We start from the raw sequence: 22172 nt of genomic DNA on the forward strand, positions 1-22172 counted from the left end.
ATCGGTTTGACTAGAAACAGTGCAATGACTAGACAATAAATAACACCTACACTTGGTGCATGCATAAAACAGACATAGGCATAACTTCTTAATAAAAGTGTGCATTGTTTCAGTGTCCACCAGTCTCCGATTTAGGTAGGTTACCACGTGCTCCTTCCCTTTGGTCTTTTGTGTCAGAACAACTCTAATAACTTTATCTTCGGCTGCAATGTATAACATGAATGACACTCCTTGTAACACGGGTGCCGAAGACAAATACTTTCTAATAAGATCAAATGCTTCCTGCTTTTCTGCCCCCAGGTGAATTCGACATCATTTTAAGCCGAAGGATAGGAGTGAAGGCATCAATCTTCCCGACTAGGTTAGAAATAAACCTTCGTAGATAATTTACCTTGCCGAGGAACTTCTATATCTCAAGCTTACAAGTTGGAGATCCTACATTCTGAATGGACCTAATTCGGTCGGGGTCTTTCTCTATACCATGTTCATGAGTAATAAATCCTAAGAACTTCCTGACTGACACCCCAAAAGCACATTTACGCCGGTTTATTTTTAGATCGTACCGACACATTTTATCAAAGACTTTGCGCAAATCAGCTATATGCGAACCAAACTCAGCTGATTTGACTACAATATCATCGATATAAACTTCCACAGTGTTTCCCAACAGCTCATGAAAGATCAAATTCATAGCCCTTTAATAAGTAGCACTGGTATTTTTAGACCAAATGTCGTGACAACCCACTCAAATAAACCAATGAAGCCTGGACATATAAATGTCGTTTTAGATGCATCTTCTTCGGCCATAAAGATCTGATTATATCTAGCATTACCATCGAGAAAGCTAATAATTCTATTTCTTCATGCAGTATTAATCAACATGTCGGCTATAGGCATAGGATATTCATCCTTAGGAGTTGCTCTATTTAAATTACAAAAATCAATGCACACTCTAAGCTTACCTGATTCTTTCTTTTCCACTGGCACAATATTGGATACCCACCCTGTGTATCTGCAAGGTCTAATAAAACTAGCTTCTAAAAGCAAGTGTATTTCGTTCTTTATCCGTGGGAGTAAGCCTGGACGAAATGATCTTGGTTTCTGCTTGAAAGGCCTGAAACCGGATTTAATGGCAGCCGATGTTCTACTATCTCTCGACTTAATCCTGGCATCTTAGTGTAATTTCAAGCAAATCAATTAGAATATTCTTTTAATAGACTAATCATTTCATCTCTAGGATCGGCCTCTAGGGTCTTGTTTACAAAAGTCGGTCTCGGGGTTTTACCATCTCCTATGTCAATCTCCTCCAAAGGATCGGTCAATGTAAACCCCTGTCCTAACTTGTCGAGATCCCTAAATTCCTCTATCATGCCTCCTTTAGAGGAATTAGGCGCTCTCTGCGCGGCTGAGGACCGTCCACGACACCAGACCCGTGTTGTAGCACTTTCTAGTAGCAGTCGGACTGTCCTGGAAATACTGGACCGTCGGACTGTCCGCTACCTGGGTTGAGCCCTAAGAACCTTCTTGCCTTTCCTCAGACCATCCGGCCTCAGAGGGCACACTGTCCGCGGCCTAGGACATGTTCCTTATGGGTGTAATCATTATTTAAACTTTATTTGGTATTTAGTCGATTCTCCATCGGCTCTAGTATTACAGGAATGAAGTCTTTCCTATCTATACTTATGAATTGATAATTAAAAAATTCAACCCTTGTGAGACATGTAGTAGTCTCATAAGTCCAAAGCACAGGGGCATCAGCCACGGCGATGCAGGCCGATGAATCAATATGTACCTGTTCTACCTCATCGCCTACCCTTTATAACAACATTTGATGTAAAGTAGAAGGTACACATTGATTAGCGTGAATCCAATCTCTGCCTAAGATTAGACTATAATTTCCTTCTATATTAGCGATGAAGAATGCAGCAGCAAGGGTCTTGGTCTCGATAGTTAACTCAACGGACGTGACTCCATTGGCTTTGATTGAACTGTTAGTCCCAACACCACTAAGCGTTATATTGGTCTTGACTAGCCCATCATCTTGCTTTACTAATTTTCTGTATAATGAGTAAGGCATTAAATTCATGGTCGTCCCTCCATCTACCAACATCTTAGCAATCAGTATTACATCGATATGACCGCGCACGGATAGTGGCTTTAAATGGTTGAGCGATTCCTTTGGCTTATTTAGGACCAAAATTGAATTGAGCAACGATAGGTTCATCATCATCGATAATAGTATAATCGGTTGAGAACATAATAACATTTACTTTCGTACCTAGGTAGTTCTGGTGTGGCTCTGTAGTCGACTAAGTCCTATCCCGGCAGGTGTGTCTGGTGGTTATGGAACCAGAACTTGATCTACCTGAGCTCCAGCCCTAGCTCCTTGCTCAGCTACATACAGGCACAAACAAGACATGATGTGGCAATGATGTGGACGCCTACACGATGTAAATTAGTTATTATTACTATACGGACGAAACAAATGGTAACTCTCTTTGCTCACTTCTTAATTGAGCTCCTGCCATTGTGCTAAAAACAATATATATGGATTTATGATTTGAACTGTACATGTCCTGCAAAATGCTATGTAACTAACTTCGCCTACAAACTTTAAGCCAAATAAACACAAATTATGTGTTCCGCTAGTTTGAGCTAGAGGTTCTGAATATCGACATTCCGTCGAACAGCTTCTGAGCGCACCCGAGGTCCTCGATCTTTAAAATTGGTACACAAAATTATCATTCAAACAATGAAACTAATCTGATAGAAGTGCATGAAATGGAATAGTTGTTGGTTTATTTAATACCTGACCTAGGCAAGTAAATAATTATTGTTTGTATTAGGCCGAGTCTTTGTCTGGAAATCGATGAATTGATTTCAACTCCTAAAAAACTTCAATATTCTTTTTCCTGCATAGAAATTAAATTGGCGTAAGAGGCAGCAGATACAAACAAATGATAGATGAGCCAGTTCAATTTGTGGAACATCAAGCAAATAGTTGCACCCAACAAACAAAAAAACAGTTCTGACTAACAATGCTAGTTACAAGCATTGGATAATTACATCAACACGAGTAATTTCAAGTAGAAGAAAGAAAGTAACAACTGATGATAGTAAAAATTTGGAACCAGACAACATAAAGATGATGATATTTTCCTTTGATATCAAATTTTGACTAATACAAAGTTGCATGGTATAATCAAATTTGTCAAGTCAACATTCAACATAAAGTTAGTATTACAAATATGCAGCAGGAGGAACAAGAAGTGAGTTTACTCGAGTGAAGGTGTTGATGTACACCCAGACCGCCAAGTTCAAGTCGTGTCAAGGCAATTTTGGGTGCTTATTTCTTCATAACATTAGGGACATGGAAAAGCTGCTTGAACCCAAGCTAATTTCTAAAAGCATAGCGGGAAACTATGGGGTAGATGTGTAGAAGTTCTTAAAACAATCAATAATAACATTATACTGAAAGTTATCTAAACCTAATTAGGAGGCAAAATTCAACACACAAGGGTAGAGGTGCAGAAGTATGAACATTAGGGACATTCCGTCCTAGCTACCCAAATCTCTCAAAACACAAGGGGATACCAACCCATTCTAGCTCGCAGCAATACACATGGGACACGAAAAAAGTTGTTTGAAAAAATTTCTAGTGTGTTCAATTTCTAGTCACCATCGTGCATGCCTCCATCCGATGCGAGAGGCATTAGATTTGAACATAGGTTAAGCCTCTGTGAACTTGTGAGTCGCACCATTAATTTCTTTGGATCAGATGAACAATATTGTTCATACCAGAAATAAAAAAGGATATAAGAATTCGTGGCCATACCTGTAGACAGGTGTTGGCCACCTGACCGGACGCAGTAGCTGCTTGCTGGTGCTGGAGCAAGGCGGGGACACTGGACTGCTACGTGATGCGGCTGCCGCTTGCTGGGATCGGGTCGTGGTCGACTGCTGGCTTGCTGGAGATGGGCATTGCGCTAGGCGTCGCCGCGTCAGGGCATCCAGGCAAGATAGGGGGTGCTCCGATGCTGGCTAGAACGTGGCAGGCCGGTGGAGCGCTCCAACACATGCGACGATGGCGATGGGAGGGAAAGGCCACGGGCAATGTGGGGAGGAGGGAGCGGCGCGGCGGGACGCCGTGAACTGCAAACACACGATAGCTACGGGCTAGATCGGAGGAGTGTGTGCGGCGACGAGAAGGTAGAGCACGAAGAGGAGGGGAAAGACGCCACAACGAGGAGCGAGTGGGGCTACTGCTACTGGTTGCCACCGACGATTTAGATGGATCTAGGACTAGGAGGAGCTAGGAGAGGGGCGAGCAGCGGTGGCGAGGAGGTCAGGGAGGAAGGTGGATCTAGGGCCACATCTGAGGAGCGAGGATACTAGGATAGTGGTGGGTGGGGGGAGGGGGCGGCGGGCGCGGCGGGCAGTGCGACGGCTAACTTGGAGGGGAGGATTGCGAGCGGGGGATGGCAGTTGTCGCGGAGGCGGGTGCGCCGGGGGGGGGGGGGGGGGGGGGTTGCATGGCGCACCAATTGTGGACGTCCTCCTTACCTCCTTATATAATAGTAGAGGTGGACCGCCCTATTTCATCTTTTCTTGTACGTCCAACCAAACACACCTTAAACCCTGACACTACAAGTAGAAAGCATGAAACTCTCATATACAGTGTAGGTGTAGCTATTAAGATATGTTTGGATCACTGTGTAATAAAGTCTAGTATGTCGATCAATAACTGATTACATATGAACTAATGAAAAATTTCCTTTTTCTAATGAGTTCTATCTATTAATTAGCCTATATTGATTTGTTATTAGACTATAGTTAGTTTATACTACATCCGTTCCAAAATATAAGTCATTCCAAGATTCTTAGAGAGTCAAAGTTTTTAAAGTTTGACAAAAAAATATAGCGAGAATCATAAAGATTTATGACACAAAATAGATATAGTATAAAAACATATTTACTGGATAATCTAATGATATACATTTGATATCTTAAATGTTATTAATTTATTGTATAAATTTGGTCAAACTTAAAAAAACTTTAACTCTTCAAGAATCTTGGAACTGTTTAAGCTTTGTATTAGGTATCCAAGACATGCAATAAAATTTAGTTCAGTCTATGTATCCAGAAGAGAACAGTGATCTCACGTGACGGATATAGTTGTGCTCGTATGTGATGATATGAAATTTAAATATTTTTGTTTCCGTCATTGGGCGCAGAGAGAGCCGAACAAACAAGTCGTCGCGGCGGTCAGGCGTGTCCGTGTAGCCGCTGGCGTAGTACATGGACCTGGCGCACGCGCGCACGCCCCAGCCCCCTCGCCCCGCGCTTGGATAACTCGTGGGCGGGGCCCAGCCCCGCACCATTCAGCCCGCAGATTTTTGTACCCGCCGGCTGGGCCTCGGCCTCGGCGTGCAAGAAACTAGAAAGAGGAGCAGACAAACAAAATCGATTAGAAAATTAACCCCAGGCCAGAAACCCACTCTCTCTCTCCCCCGATTCCTTTCCTCGTCCTCATCCGTCCAGGGGAGCAAACAAGCAAGCAAGTAAACGGGCGAGGAGCTGGATAGAGGCCGGCGACGCGAAGCAACCGCCGATCGGAGCCGCGGCTGAGGAGGAGGAGCAAGCTCGAGATGGTGGGTCTCGTCGGCGGCAGCACGGCGCGGGCGGAGCACGTCGTGGCCAACGCCGGAGGAGAGACGGAGTACGTGCGCCGCCTGCACCGCCACGCGCCGGCCGAGCACCAGTGTACTTCCACCCTCGTCAAGCACATCAAGGCGCCCGTCCACCTCGTAAGTTCCCATCGCCCGCTCCCCCCCTCGCCCCGGTCCTTGCCGCCTCCCGGCTGGTCCCGGTGGTGGGTGGTGGTTCAGTGGTTGGATTGGACGGCCACGCCCAAGTAGCGTGCTAGTACTTGGGAATTTGGGATTGTTTTGCCTCACGTCTGGGCTGCTATTTCTCTCGGATCTGGAGTTCTTCGTCCAATTCCTCATGCCTTGTTGGGTGTTTCTTCCCCGATCGATGTGTTCTCGTGATGTCGGGTGAATTGCTGGCGTCAAATCAATTGCGACGCCCAATTTGAAGCTGATGCCATCGATCGCATCGCAGGTGTGGGAGCTGGTCCGGAGCTTCGACCAGCCGCAGCGGTACAAGCCGTTCGTCAGAAACTGCGTTGTGCGCGGTGACCAGCTCGAGGTCGGTAGCCTGCGCGACGTCAACGTCAAGACCGGCCTGCCGGCGACAACAAGTACCGAGCGCCTCGAGCAGCTAGATGACGACCTGCACATACTCGGCGTCAAGTTCGTCGGCGGGGACCACCGCCTCCAGGTCCATGCTGCTGCTTACTCTACCCCCTGCACACGCTCTGTTTGATGCCCCCTGCTTACTTGTCGGTGTACTCCCATTTTTTTTCAGCAACTCTGAGATTGGGTGTGCTTCCCTTGTTACCCATTTCTCTTTTTAAATTAAATTATGCTTTCTTGTTGCGGGAGACTAGGTTTTAGACCTAAAACCGAATATATACCAGTATACATGATGGAGATGTTAGTTTGGAAGGTCAATCAGTACTTCAAAAGTACTTCAAAAGGATATCTTTCGATATTTAGGATCAATCCTATATTGACGAAGATGTTAGTCATAGAATCAAAGTTGAGTGGATGAGGTGATGTTAAACATATGGCTTAGCTAAAAGGCAATTTTTAAAGGACGCCAATTAGACCTGCTATATTATATGGTATAGAATATTGACCTATAAAAGATGACATATTCAACGGATAAGTGTTGCAGAAATGTGTATGTTGCATTGGATTAATGGCCATACAAGGAGCGATTGAGTCTAGAACAATGATATATGTGATACGCTAGGGCTAGCACCAATTTTAAAAAGCTTCTTCATCATCTATAAGGGAAGGCCGAAGTTGACATAATAAGAGGCAACAAAAGACGATTGGAATGCATCCAAATATTTAGCTTTGAATATGAATGCATTGAAAATATGCTGAATCTCAAGTTCTCAACTTTTGTTTTTGTTGCCTTGCGTCTATCCCAACTTGCTTTCTTGTTGTTGTTGGTGTTGTTGTTTCTGGTTACCATTTGACTACAATCGTGATCACTAGATGCTATGAATGAAATGCCTTTGCTAGCTTTGTTGCATATGGCATCTTGGTCCTGTTTTGAAGCTGGGAATGGAATCTAAATTTGTACTCCCTCCATCCCACAATACTATTCATTTTAGCTTTGGTTGTTTTATCTATACTCAAATGGATGATAAATCTAGACACATATATAAAACACACACATCAAGTATTGTGTGAATCTATTAATTACCCAAAACAAATTTTAATTTGGGACAGAGAGAGTATGATCTTTTAGGAGTATCCATTTGAACTTAATCATTGTACCATATGTTGCAATAAAAGCAATTAGCTTATGTTGAGGCACTCATCAGTTAAAACATAAAACGAGATAAACCATTGACCTAATTAACTTGCTCCTCGTGATTCTTTGCCACCCTGCAAGGATATGCTCATGACCTGTACTGTTTTTTCAACTTGCTTTCTTGTTTTGGTGGTGTTGTTTTTCGGGAAACCATTTGACTACAATCGTGATTCGTGATCACTGGATGCTATGAATGAAATGCATTTGCTAGCTTTGTGACAGATGGCATCTTGGTCCTGTTTTGAAGCTGGGAATGGAAGCTAAATTCTTATGATCTATTAGTTGTATCCATTTGAACTTAATCATTGTACCATATGTTGCAACAAAAGCAATTAGCTTATGCTGAGGCACTCATCATCAGTCAAAACTTAAAACGAGATAAGCCATTGACCTAATTACTTTGCTTCTCGTGATTCTTTGCCACCCTGTAAGGATATGCTCATGACCCGTTCTGTTTTGACAATTTGCTTTCTTGTTCGCGGTGTTGTTGTTTCTGGTTACCATTTGACTACAATGGTGATCACTAGATGCTATGTATGAGATGCATTTGCTTCTTTTTTTTTGTCAATGTCTACAGGCTATAGTGATCATCTTTACTCCTACTTGAAGCGTATCTTTGTTCCACACTGTAATGAGTTGTGTTTGCCACTTTTTTCAGAACTACTCATCCATCATAACTGTCCACCCGGAGAGCATTGACGGGAGGCCAGGTACCCTCGTGATCGAGTCGTTTGTGGTCGATGTGCCTGACGGCAACACAAAGGATGAGACATGCTACTTCGTTGAGGCTGTGATCAAATGCAACCTCAAGTCTCTCGCAGAGGTATCTGAGCAGCTAGCAGTTGAGTCACCTACATCGCCGATCGATCAGTGAGTCGCCTGCATCCCTGATCGATCAGTAACACCGGTACAAAGACATGAATCGGCAACAAATAAGAAGTTTCAAAGGCTGGCTAGAGGGTTCAACCTTTTTGAGATTGGTGGTTTCGCCATCGTCTTCTGCGTGTATGTCTCTTGGAATATGGAAGGTTTAGTGGTATGTAGGTTTAAATATCTTGTTGTAGCTTGTACTACCTCCGTTCTCGAATATTTGTCGTTGGCTAGTTTATTTTTAAACTAAACCGCGACAAATAAAAAAGAACGGAGGGAGTATGTTAGGGATGATTTAGCCTTAGGAACTGCACCTACATACCTCATGGCATCTATGCACACTGCTAGTATGTGTAGAAATCAGGGAAAGCATGGAGCGGTTTTTGCATCATTGGTGCATGGAGATCTATGCCTTTTTTCTCTCCATTTTGCGGCGGCTACTATATTGGTTGGGGTTTATACTTCACCGCTGACACATAGGGTCTGGATCTTGGATTTTGTTTAATTCTCGTGATGCGCAGTATTGTATTCTCCAGTGTTACTGGGATTTGAGATTTGAACTGGGTGGTGGATAGTGCGGCTTTAATTGGGTTCGTTGACAGCAAAATTGGTCGGCGAGACAGATCTGAAACGAAGCAATCAAATTCGAGTCAAATTAGATGCAAATTGACAAATATGGACAAACTTAGGAAAGACGACCTATCCTGTTTAGACAGGCGAGTGTGCATGATTCCTAAATTAACTTATTAAACTAAGGCTACGTTTCAAACCTTTAAAGCTAAGGGTTTGTTTGGATTCCATATGCTCTAAAGTTTAGCACATTTAGGCTAAACTTCTATCGGGAACTAAAATTTAGCACTTTACATTTAACACCTTTTAGCACTCTTGTTTGAATTATTTCGAACCTTTGAAGCTAAGGGTCTGTTTCGATCTCATATACCAAACTTTAGCAAGGTGCTAAACTTTAGCACATTTAAGGAGTTAAACTTCTATTTGGTGCTAAAATTTAACACTTCACTTTTAGCACCTTTTAGCAAATATCCAAGTATTAAAGTTTAACTAAAAGTGTAATGCTGAACTTTAGCACTATGGATCTAAACAAGCCCTAATTAATAGACATCTAATAAGTTTTTTTCTTGAAAAGGAGTATTGCAGGGGTCCCACGGTATTTTTTATTCATTAATATAATGCATATATGTTTTTTTACATTTGGGTATGTACAATGACTTTTACAAGGTGTTCAACCATTGTTTGACCTCGTGCGCTATTTCTTGCTTCAATTTGTAACAGATAAGAAGCATCTCTTTTCTAAACATTGCTTGCCATCCTTGTTCTGTGGGTGGAATGTTTTCAAATATCCATCGGTTTATGCTTTCCATATGCACCACATCATGACTATTACTGTCTCCACTTTCCACTTTTTGTCCAACCGTTGCAAAATCAATCTGATCATATTGTGTATGTCAGATGATCTTGACGTAGTTACTCCAATTGTCTGCCAGCATCTTCTTGCGAAGTTGCACCTTAAGATGAGATGGATGACAATTTCTTCTTTCTGCATAATACAATTTTCACATATGTACGAATCCAACTTCATTTTTTTATTCTAAGCATCGCCCTCGTGTTGAGATGGTTGTGCAGAAATAATCAAAAGAACACCTTCTGATTGGGTTGGCATTTTGATTTTCAGAGCACAAAAGAACACCTTCTGATTGGGTTGGCATTTTGATTTTCAGAGCATAGCGAAAGTCTGTGGTGCTGACAGACCTTTTGTGATATATTTGTGTGCTTTTTGAGATGAAAACTTGTGGGAATCTCATTTGTATGTCCATCTGTCACGTTCATCCAACATCGACTGATCTTGCGTTGACCTCGATAGAAGTTTTATTTGATTGAAGGCCCGAACCGACATGGGGAGGTAGAACATATTGTCCAATCCCCCTAGCTTGTAAAAAGGTGATGTTCTTGTTTACAGCATATGAGAAGAGCTTTGGGCATGTCACTGAGAGAGTTGTATTATTTCATTCAACATACCATAGTCTAATGGTACGGTCGTCGTGCATATTGACCTTTGAGAATCCTCTAAAAGCGTCTAAGTTTTTCAGAATGTCTTTCCACCAAAATGAACCAATCCTACTTTCCGAGGGGATTTTTCCCGTCCTATCGTGATTATTCCATATAAGGTTTACACAGGGGATATCCATCCGATTGAAAATTTTATGTAAGTTTTTCAACAATAAACTTCCATTATGTATGGATAAGTTGAGGATACCAAGCCCCCCTTGAACTTTTGGGTGACATGCCAAAAGACCATGCAGCCTGTGGAGGTTTTCTTGCATTGATGTCTGCCCCTCTCCATAAGCAATGTTTTCTATACTTGTCAATCTGCTTGATGACATATTTCAGGAGTCATCTAATAAGTTGAATTAAATTAGTCAGCTAACTATTAGCTAGGCGTGTTTTAAATTTAAAGCTAAGACCAACTCCAGCAGACTCCCTCTCCGTATCCCTAAAACGCGCGGCCAACAGATTCTCTCTCCTCTCCGTATCCGTCTCCGTTTCCAGCAACACTCCCCATCCCACTCCGCATGCAGTCTATGACACCTGGGACCCGCCAGCAGGCGCGCGCGCACGCAGAGAGCTGCGGAGAGGAGAGAGAAAGTGTGAAAATGGGGAGCGCAGGGACACGGCGTCTATTTTGCGGAGAGGGATGCGGAGCCTGCTGGAGCGCGCAATAGTGCCTCAGACCGTGCAAAATGCGGATGCGGAGTGGGATGTGGAGTGTTGCTGGAGTTGGTCTAATAGGTAGAAACAATCACGAGCAATTTTATCATCAACTATCGCTTAGTTGATTTTAGCTGGACTGGAGTAGCTAACAACTAATGGCTATTTAGGGGTACCAATTAGCTGATTTTAGCTGGACTAAAGTAGTTAACAACTAATGGCTATTTAGGGGTATAGCTAACAATTAGCTAGTCCATTACATGTCTCGTTCTAAACTTTAGAACTAATTTTACCTGTTAACTATTAGTTTTAGAGGTCTGGAACATAGTCTAGTAAACCTATAATTAACTTGCTGAAGCAATAAATTTAGCAAGTTAACAAAAATAAGTAGTAGCCTCAAGCTATTTTCCTCTCTAATACATTTTATTAACTTTCTAACGATTTTACGTTGGAATCCTCAAACTATTTCTAACCAACCAAATTTCTTTTAATATTTTATTTATCTTTTACTTATTTTTAAATTTATTTTGGTATCTCGACAAAAACATCTCATGAGAAGTGGATATGGAGTTTGTATCCTGTGAAAACGTACGAGCTGTAGACCATATTTGGCAATTGTTAAAGAGCTCTTTTACCAAACTATTGGAGGAGATCTTTTTTTATTTTTGCTAAAAAATAAAAGTAGGAAGTTATTTTACAAAACTCCTCAAGATGCTCATGGTTGCTATACATTTTTAATTAGGTATGCCAATTGTCGAAGATTGTTCGATAGTGGTTATACTGGAATAGAATATAGTAGGGGTTCTCGAACTTGGCACACTGTATCACTTGAGTCCCCGAACTTAGAAAACCAAAAGTCTTGTAACTTGATCGGCCCATGCAAAACCATCCAAAACCAGGCTTTGTCAAACCGAATGCCGATGTGGCGTACCACGTTGGAGCACACAAATGAAAGTTCGAAGACCCAAGTGATATCACATGTTAAGTTCATGGACCCAAGTGAAACAACATGCGAGGACCCAAGTGACACAACATGCTAAATTTGGGGATACAAGTGACTCCAACATAGCGTGCCACATCGGCATCTGGTTTGAGCAAACTCGATTTGGATGATTTTTGGATGTGACGTTAAGTTTTACCACCCGTTTTACTGGTTTTCTGAGTTCGGGGACCCAAGCGACAAGGCGTGCCAAGTTCGAGGACCACTACTGCGTTTTACTCTTTATACGAGGTAGGTCACGAGATTAAAAGTTGAAGGTAAATGCATATGAGGCACAAGGGTTTATATGGGTTTTGAGCTCTTAATGTGAGATAATATCCTACATCTTGTGTTGTTGTTGTATTATATGATGAGATGTCATGTGGGGTTCCTTGTCCTTCCTTTTATATTTTAAGGAGGGGTGGTGGTTACACGATAGCCACTGAGTCGGTTGCCTAGTTTGTGATGTAACCGAGTCAGTATCGAGTTGTATTCGAGTCTAACACTACTTTTACAAGCTTATCTCTTTACATGTTGGGAACTTTGCCATATTTCTTATTCCGATAAGGTCTTTCCTATATCTGTGCTTCTAGAATCCTCCTAGCCTCTCTCTCTCTTGATCATCGAGTCCCTAGGTTCATGGTCGAGCCTATGGGACCTTCTTCTCAGGCTCTTCTCCATGAAGCTCAATCTGGGCACCCATAGTACATATTAGTATTAGGGATGGCAACAGATTAGATTCGGATCGGATATTGCATATAGTCGCTCGCAACCATATCCACGGTTGCAACCAATATCCGCATGCCACCATTTATATCCATGCTCATGCCGACGGGTTTCGGATATCCGTCGGATATGACAAACACAACCATTTTCAACAATTCAATAACATAATTAATCAACCATCATACACAATTTAAAACTAAATAAAATAATTATTATGGGCATGTGGGCTACAGCTAGGGGCACTGGAGCTTGGAAGGGACAGTTGCCAGCCATCCGCCACCAGCTGTGGTGTGGCCTATGGGACTTGGGAGGGGCACGAGACAGAGCACATGAAGCCAGCAAGGCTATAAGAGGTGGCCAACGGTGGGTAATTGGGAGCGTTAGGCATGGGGTTCATGGAGTTAGGGTTTGCTCTTTGTTGTGTAATATGGACAAGACTAAAAAATAAACTATGGGTCAATTTCGGATATCTAACAGATAATCCGCGGGTGGGAGGTAATATTCTAATTCGTACCCACCCGACTTCTGGTCGGATACGGGTTTGACCACGGGTCAACAAATGTATCCATATCCGGCTCCGTCGGATCGGATATCCAATGAAAATATGAATCTGCGGATTAAATTGTCATCCCTAATTAGTATCCATTGAGTCTCACTTGGCCGAGTCATTGGTTCATACAAATGAGACTCGTCTTATGAATCTGCTATAATGACTTTGAATCATTATGACTATGTTAATGTCTTCAGTCGAGTCTCTTGCATATTCATGCAGCCCCCTGAGTCTATAGACTTGGCTTTGGAGTTCAGGACTTGGTCACTTTATTAGTCAGGTGCTTTAAATTCTGTAGTTTGGCGTCGCTTCAGCTTCTTCAATCTTCTATAACGATAAAATATTCTATGGTGCTTTAGATTCCATGAGCCGTCAACTTTGACTCTCTGTTTCCAAATGCCCATCGTAGTCGTCCCTTAAACTTTGCCCTAGAACTCACTTCCACCACCACCAATTTTGAACCAATCGAATTGTTGTCGCACATCCGCATGAGTTTGAAACATCTTCAATTGATAACAAATATCTATGGACCCTTTTTGTTGTGGGATTGCTGCAAGATAAGAAGGTTATCCAATGTTGTGTGACTGGCAAGGAACCCTATACAATGTTGAATGCAAAAGAAATTGTAGCCTTTACTCCCTTCTTGATGCATGGGTTCAGCATTCCTACCTATATTTTTTGTGATCTCCATTATTATCAAATTTAATTGATTCACATGAACCCCAACTCTATCTTCCATATTGTCATTTTTGTTCATCAACCTAAAGCTTGTCTTGGTATCCCTTCTTTCTTTCCTCTGTTCCAACACCTCTTCTTCATCTGCCTTCACCCCAATAAAGATCAACCCATAGTTGTTGGGGGCATTGGGATTCTGCTCTAGGCCAACTAGCAATACCTTGATTATCCTTTCAAATCTTCCCAACAATTTTGGTACAAGCACTAGTTTTATCGTGGAAATCATGAGCCCAAACTTCTAGAATTCTTGGTACAATGACCTATCCCTCGACATAAATGGATGAGAGACCCTCCACCAAGACACTCTCTAAACTAGGAATTCTTGGGCGCAAAAACCAAAGAAACCAGGGTCTTAAATACAAAAGAGCCATCTTTGTCCTCTTATCACCCTCATCTGCTCACGGTCGTCGGCATACAGGGGGTCACCAGAGTTGCGATCTTCATGGCATGGGTATGAAATCAACGACAGAGCAGGGGAAATAGTGGTGGCGACAAGGGGAGTCTGAGGGTGCTCTCCAATCGGCGGCGAGAGGCACTGGGGCGGGCTTGCGGCGTGCGCAATGGCAGGCAAGGGCGGCGACGCATGGGCAGCATAGTAGGTGCGGGGAGCAGCTCTGAGAAGGCAAGAGTTAGTTTGGCAAGGACATAGGGGTCGCAGGGGTGCCCTTGGACGACGACGGGGAGTACCGAGGTGCCCCTACGACGGTGAATGCCGGTCGGCGGTGCTCGGCTTCGTGGGCAGCAGGCGTGGGCGTGGGAGAGAGGGACAAAACTAGGGGCGACTTCGCGATGGTGCCAGACCTCTTTATAGGCCGGGAAGGGACCGGGGTCGCTGGAGATAAGGAAAGGAGAGTTGGTGGGGGATGGACTTGCCATCCATGGCGTCCGCATAAACGGTAAGAAATCAAGAACTAAGGAAAGAATTGGGGAGGGGAGAAGGGAAGGAGATCGTTGGCGTATTCACGATGTTGGCATGCTCTGAGTGGACGCGGTGCGACAGGGTGCGCGCGAGCAGACGCGGCGCATGCGTACCTGAACTGGGGCGACATAGTGGTTGAAAGGGGAAGAAGAAGCGCCTGACGAACGAGGTCCGCTTAGCGGTGGGGAAGGGAGGGGAGGGCCCACACGTCATTGAGGGAGAGGGAGAGGAGAGCTCGGCTGGGCTGGCTTGGGACGAAAGGGGAGGGAGAGAGGGGATGGGGAGGCATGACTGGGCCAAATTAGCCATGGGCCAAGCAGATGGTGAAAGTGCATTCATCTCTTTTGTGAGTTTTGGTGATTTGGATGACAACACATTTAAAAGACTAACAAGTTTGCTAAGTGTTGAACAGGAAATTCAGTATGATGAACATACTTGAATAGTGTATAATGACAGTGAACAAAGGTTCAACACAAGGTTAAATAACCAGTGAGACAATGCAAATGGATATAATATGATCTCTATATTGGTTTGAATATATGGACAAGACCTGAGAAATCACTACATACATATGATCAGAATAGAGGATGAAGTGATTAAGAGGATAGGTCAAGTCAAAGTGAATAAGATATGAGGAATCGTGAATTGGCTTGACCATATTACTATCAGTCTATATATGCTTCTATGCGAATCAAACTAGAGCTTGATTGATCTTAACGGTTATATCTAGAAGACATTCAAGCAAGGTTCACAATATTGAAGAAATGATTCTCTCAATGGATGCTCAATATGATGTGACTCAAGAATGGCTTGATAGGGTGAAGATAGCAAGGAAAGGGCTTCGAGGAACTAAACGAAGTTGAAGGCCAAGCGACGGCTTGTGGACCGAGGTACCATGGCTAAAGTGAAGAAGAGAGTACTTGCACTAAGTCGATGAACTAATCAGCTATGAAGAGTTATAACATATTGATGCATCAGTACGGTGACTTGAAGCCATGATTTGAACTCACATATGGTGATATGGTACAAGTCACAGGGTTTGATTTATGTTTGCTTCAAAAGGTGAGACAAAGATGTTTGTGATCCTTATGAAGCAACGCCATAGAGAAATCACACATGAGACACCAATGACTCAAGGAGTTTACTTAATTATATTTTATTTAACTTGAGTATAGGAATCGTCGTACTATCAAGGGGATCCAAAAAGAAGGTTGGTGTTTGCCAAAGATCAAGCCTCTATATTCAAAAGCTATTTTTTGAAAACCAAAAATCTCTTTAAAATTCTATGGTTGACCGTTGTTAGGTTTGAGAAACTTGGAGTGTTCTTGTTGAAAAGCAGCTGAGCTTCTTTAGCTGCAGCTGAGCTTTTCAGCTGAACTAAACTTCAACTGAGTTGAGCTTCTTCAGCTGCAGCTGAGTTGAGCTTTCTCAACTCCAGCTGAACTTCAACTTCAACTGGGCTCCAGGCAGGTTCAACCGGGGTCCAGGGAAAGTCCAACCGGTTGAACTGGCCCTAGGGGAGGTTCAACCGGTGTCAGGGTCACCTGACCGGTCTGACCTCCTAACTGGCAGACTGACTGCCAGTCTGAACCCCAAGCAGTTGAACCGGCCCTAGGGGCGGTTCAACTGATGTAAGGACCTGTTTTTGCAGTCTGACCTGCAGTCTGCCAGTCTGACTGGCAGACTGACTGTCAGCCTGCCCCAGGCGGTTGATGTAACGCCCTGAATTTGGGGGTAGAATTTTTTCCCTCTTTTTACTCACCAAATTCAGGTGTTACTCTCTTTTCTTTTCCCGTTTCGCTCCTTCCCAATTTCAAAGCAATATAGCGACTGGTGTCCGTGTCATGTGTAAACAAAACCTAAGTGGTCATGAGTGTTGCATCATGCCGAATCATATTTCTTTGTCTGATTTTGTGCTTAATCGCGTGCGTTGCTTAGTTCCGTTTCGGATTTTGCTTTGTAGATTGATTTCCGATCTGTGGTTGTGCGTGCCACGGGGTTTTGGCCTGCAGTGCGGCCTAGCCCAGCCCGACCCAGCCCAGCCCAGCTCGGCCCGCGCGCCCCTGGCGCCCCCTGCTCCCCATGTGCGTGCCCCCTGGTCCCTTTCTCTCATTTGATTTCTCCCGCGCAGCAACCTCTCTCTCTCCCACCTCTCTCTCCCCGTGGTGCCCTAGGTTTTGGAGACGGTGATCGCCGGATTTGGACCCCAAGGCGAGCTCCCCCTCGCCTCCCCTCTCCCTCTCTCTCTTCCCCTCCCCTCCCCTTTCTTCCTCCATGCACACCCCCCTGTAGCCCCGTCGCGCCCCCCCCTGCGGCCCCGTCGCGCGGCACCGCGGCCCCGCGCCCGCTCCCCGCCGGTGGCCCCCCTCGCCGTGCCCCCCGGCGGCTCGCCCCCGCGCGCCTGCTTCCCTAGCGGCTTGTGCCCTCCCGACATCCCACGCCCGGCCCCGCGCCCCTACGGCTCGCGCCCCTCCCTGGCGGCCGTGCGCCCCCTCGGTGGCTCGCCCGCGCCCCGGCGGCCTGGTGCCCTGCGGCCCCGCGCGCCCCCTGCGGCTCGCCCCCACGCCCGTGTCCCGCGCATCCGGCCGCGTGCCCCGACGTCCGCATTCCGCGCGCTCGGCCCCCGCGCGCCCTCGTGCCTCGCGTCCCGACAGCCGTGCGCCCTGGTGGCCCTGTCGCGTGCTCCGGCGTGGCCTCGCGTGCCCCCGGCGCGCGCGCAACTGTAGTTGCACGGCGTTTGACTTTCAGCTTTATCCCTTTTTCAATTTTAGTTTAGTCGATGTACTATGCCGCGCGCTTCGTCGCGCGACGATTCAATTTAAGTTCATCTTGGTTAATGATCGGTGTCGCGCGCTTCGTCGCGTGACATTTCGTTTTAAATTTAGTTCAGTTGACGTATGTCGTCGTGCGTTTCGTCTCGCGATGCTTAACGTCTCTTTATAATTAATGCAAGAGTCTCGTTGCGCGCTCTGTCGCGCGATGAGTCGTTTATTTCCTAATTCAATTTAAATGATGTGTCGCGCGTCTCGTCGTGCGACCATTTCCTTTAATTCACCTTTATCTGCTTATAATGATTAAATATGGAACATGACTTTACCTTATGTTAAACACAATGGCCAAATTAATACCATTCTGTTTAATCGAGTAGTTTAATTTATAATTGTGTAACATGATGGCTTCTCGACCGTAGCCTCGACCGTTACTTCCTCTTTCTCGCTTAGTCGTAAGTGTGAGCCCTACGTCGAACGTCCGTTTATGTATTGCATTCCATTGTATGGTATACTGTTCTTTTGTATTAAATGTGTGGAATGTATGTTCGAACTTGTATAGATAACAGTCAGTTGGTGGAGTCTGAAGGAGTTGCAGGTGAAGACCCTGAGCAGCAGCTGGTTGGTGAAGGCAAGTGTCCCTTGACCCATCTATGTCCTACTAATTCTTATAATTCACTTCCCGCATTTACACATTTATACCTAAGGATTGACTAGCTTTTGTCTATCTTGTCCTTGTTTACCTATTCTAGTTGGGTTATTTCAGTTTAGCTTTATGCTAGCGCTTCACATTAATCAATGAACATGATGAGATTATCTATGATACGTTGTTTTCCCTTTTGATTATGATGATGGTACTTGTGGCCCTTAAGGGGACTCGAGCTGTTTCTCGAGTGCTCTCTGTAAGGACCTGTTCGTTGGATGACCGCCCGGGAAAACAGTGCAACCATGAGGGTGGAGTGGGACGCTTTTAGCTGAGTAATTAGAGGAACTGGGGTGTAGTTCACTTCGCCATCGTGCCGTTAATGGGGCTCGGTGTATGCGGCTCGCTCTGCCAAGGTTGGTTCGCCCCTTGGGGAGGAGTTCGATGCATTTAGGAAACCTAACGGGCGGCTACAACCATACTTAATCTTTGTAAAGGCTACATAGTGAGACCCTGCCTATTCACCTTGGTAGTGTTTAAGGGTTTGATCGGCCCGAGGCAAGAGGGAATCACGGCTTGTGGGTAAAGTGCGCAACCTCTGTAGAGTGTTATGAAACTGATATATCACCTGTGCTCGCGGTTATGAGCGGCCAAGGGAGCTCCATTGATTAGAGATACTTGATCAGAGATGTATGGTTTACATGTGGTGATGAGGATGATGATTTTGGTTATTACTATGGTAATGATAAGTGGTATTCTTTCCGTTTGGAAAGGATACATCGGGTTAATAACTTGGGTTAATACTAAAACCTGGCTTTCTACTAGTAAATAATAACCTGACCAACTAAAAGCAACTGCTTGACTTAACTTCACATAAAGCTAGTCCACTACAGCCAAAATAGGACATTTGCTGAGTATGTTGATGTGTACTCATCCTTGCTTTACACACCACCCCCAGGTTGTCAGCGTTGCAACCACTGCTCAGGTGAAGATGAAGTCGTGGAGGAGGACTTCCAAGAGTTCCAAGAGTACGATGAGTTTTAGGCGTGGGTTAGCTGCAAACCCCCAGTCAGCTGTCTATGTAGGTCGTGTGTATCTACGTTTCTTTTCCGCACTTTGATTATTGTTAAAGACTATGTGGATGTCTCGGACATCATGATGTAATCGACTATTATACCCTCTTTTATGTCATTATTTGAGCATTGTGTGATGATGTCCAGTTATGTAACTGTTGTGTGCGTGAATTGCTGATCCTGGGACGTACATGGTTCGCATTCGGTTTGCCTTCTAAAACTGGGTGTGACATAGGTGGTATAAAATCCGCGCTGACTGTAGGACCGCTAACCTAGAATAGAATGGTCGTTCTAAGGATTATAGACCCCTATTATCACCTTGACTTTGGTATCTCTTCAAAAGTTGGTCATATCGACCAAACCTATGTTCTACTATATATTATTATACCTTGCTGAAAATTCTGTTTTATTCTAATTCCTCATTCATTTATGGTCTACCTGCTAGTCATATTAGTGCTGTTCTCACTCTTATGCTTACGGTGTCTTTTGTAGATGGCTCGTCTTAGACACACTGCACGGAAGTCAGTCATTCCTTTCTTGCCTTCTCGTCTTGCGGAGCGTCCGCTTTGTCGTCCAGTGACTTGTCAGTCTAGCCACTCAGAGAGGCTGCACCACCGCCTGCACGAAGAGCAGGAGCGTCGACGATAGGAGCTGGAGCAGTAGGGCTCTTCTTTCTCGCTTCAGCAGGAGATAGAGTCTGTGAGGAGCTGTTCTCCTGTGCTCCCGCTGGAGGCACCCCCTGCACCACCACTGAGCGCCCCAGCCGCTGGAGTAGCTGCTGGAGGAGACCCAGACGACGGAGGTGGCAACAGCAGCTCGAGCCACGACACCGACCTTTCAGAGGAGCAGGAGTTGGAAGGATGGGTTGCTCGACCCATCACCCATGACGCTGCTCGCAGGTGTCACTTCCACGACGCGCTCGACACCCTGCTACGCCAGGCACTCGACCGACGTACTTGGTCCATCGAGTATCGTTGTGTGGTCTTCCAGCACAGTCACGGGGTTTACCCGGACCGTTGTGAGGCGACCTGCTTGGTGCGCCGTCCGAAGAACAGTCTCCGGGGTGCGGAGGTCTGCTTAGAGTACTATTCTATCTTTGAGCGGGACTCAGCTGAGGCGGCCATGCAAGATGCCGCGCGGCGTGCGCTTTCACACTACTGCTCAGTGCTCGATGGGGTAGCTGACGATCTCAACCTGAAATATTACCCCTGCCGCCCATCTGGCAGCACATGAGGCGTGGTTGTCTCACCTGTTGGTGAGGACAATCCTATGTTGAGTAGCACAATCAACCTAGCCATCGTGCTAAACACGGAGCTAGACCATGCATTAGACATGAGTAGGGCTCGTGCTGAGATCGCCCACCTGCGGGCTGAGCGCGCGGAGCATCATCACCTGGAGGATGGATCCCCCGCTCCCGTCGGGACTCAGCACCCATACCGCTCACCTCGGCGTGGACACTAGACTTATGGCAACCCCGATTGCAGGACCAGGATAAATCTAGAACCACAGATCGTCAGCGTTAGATCTTGTAATTAATACGAAAAATACATATAGAAGCTATAGTCTTAGCATCAGTCTTACTCTTAGTTAGTCTTAGTTAGACAGGGTAGTTTGCTTATCCTGTGCCTTTATGTTTGTCATGATGAATTATGTTGGATTTGGATCTTTGTAATGACTGTCACCAGGGTGTAGGTATCCCCTTCACTTTGGTTTACCTGTTAAGTGTTAATAAAATTAGTTATTTAGTTGGGAAGCCCTTTTGTTCTACTTTCCTCTTTATCTGAGAAGCTGTGTTTGTCTGTGTTGGAAGTCAGTGAAGATGTTCATCTGTTCAGTATGGTGGAAGAATTCTATACTCTTTTCTTATGCTGCAAGTTGTAAGATCAGTTCTGATGTGTGATTGCATTCTGCAGATGTCAGAAAACAGGCGTAGAGGAGGAAGGCGTGCTCAGCAGGAGCGGCCAGCTCAGCAGGATGAGGCACCCCAACAACAGCAACTGCCACCACCACCACCACCCCCGATGACAATTGAGCAGATGTTCTTATGCAAACTCAGGCAGTTCAAGCCATTGGTCAGACTCTGGCCGCCATTTAGCAGCAGCAGCAGCCACCTCAACCTCAGATGCCTCAGATGCCCAGGGACAAGCGTGCTGAATTCATGAGAGGTCACCCCCAACGTTCGCTCATTCTTCTGACCCTATGGATGCTGAAGATTGGCTGCGCACTGTGGAGCGAGAGTTGCACACCGCTCAGTGCGATGATAGGGAGAAAGTTCTGTATGGTCCCCGTCTGTTGAGAGGAGCAGCTCAGTCTTGGTGGGAGTCCTATCTCGCCACTCATGCCAACCCCGACACTATTACCTGGGAGGAATTCAGAAACAATTTCCGTCAGTACCATGTTCCAGCAGGCCTAATGACAGTGAAGAAGGAGGAGTTCCTGGCACTCAAGCAAGGGCCTATGTCTGTCAGTGAGTACCGAGACAAGTTTCTGCAGCTGTCTCGCTATGCTCCTGAGGATGTCAACACAGATGCCAAGAGGCAGTATCGCTTCCTGAGAGGCTTAGTCGACCCTCTGCAGTATCATCTGATGAATCATACCTTCCCCACATTTCAGCACCTGATTGACAGAGCGATCATGACAGAGAAGAAGCGCAAGGAGATGGAGGATCGCAAGCGTAAGATCGGTGGACCTCAGCCTGGAAGCAGCAATCGTCCTCGTTTCTCAGGCAACTCA

General features: G+C 45.2%; 1 protein-coding gene and 1 long non-coding RNA gene across 2 annotated transcripts; one reads left to right on the plus strand and one right to left on the minus strand.

Moving 5' to 3' along the window:
- Positions 1–2429: 2429 nt before the first annotated feature.
- LOC111589581 (uncharacterized) lies at positions 2430–4399 on the minus strand. Its single transcript, XR_002748672.2, has 3 exons — positions 3836–4399; positions 2815–2912; positions 2430–2717 (listed from the first exon to the last, which is right to left on the minus strand). It is a non-coding gene; the product is annotated as an uncharacterized lncRNA (long non-coding RNA).
- A 1123-nt stretch (positions 4400–5522) lies between these two features.
- LOC100273048 (CAPIP1) lies at positions 5523–8906 on the plus strand. Its single transcript, NM_001147497.1, has 3 exons — positions 5523–5807; positions 6124–6342; positions 8111–8906. Exons 1-3 carry the CDS (start codon positions 5649–5651, stop codon positions 8324–8326), a joined length of 594 nt encoding a protein of 197 aa, NP_001140969.1. The 5' UTR covers positions 5523–5648; the 3' UTR covers positions 8327–8906.
- The last annotated feature ends 13266 nt before the right edge of the window (positions 8907–22172 follow it).

This window comes from Zea mays, chromosome 6 (assembly GCF_902167145.1).
Source record: "Zea mays cultivar B73 chromosome 6, Zm-B73-REFERENCE-NAM-5.0, whole genome shotgun sequence".
NCBI lineage: Eukaryota > Viridiplantae > Streptophyta > Magnoliopsida > Poales > Poaceae > Zea > Zea mays.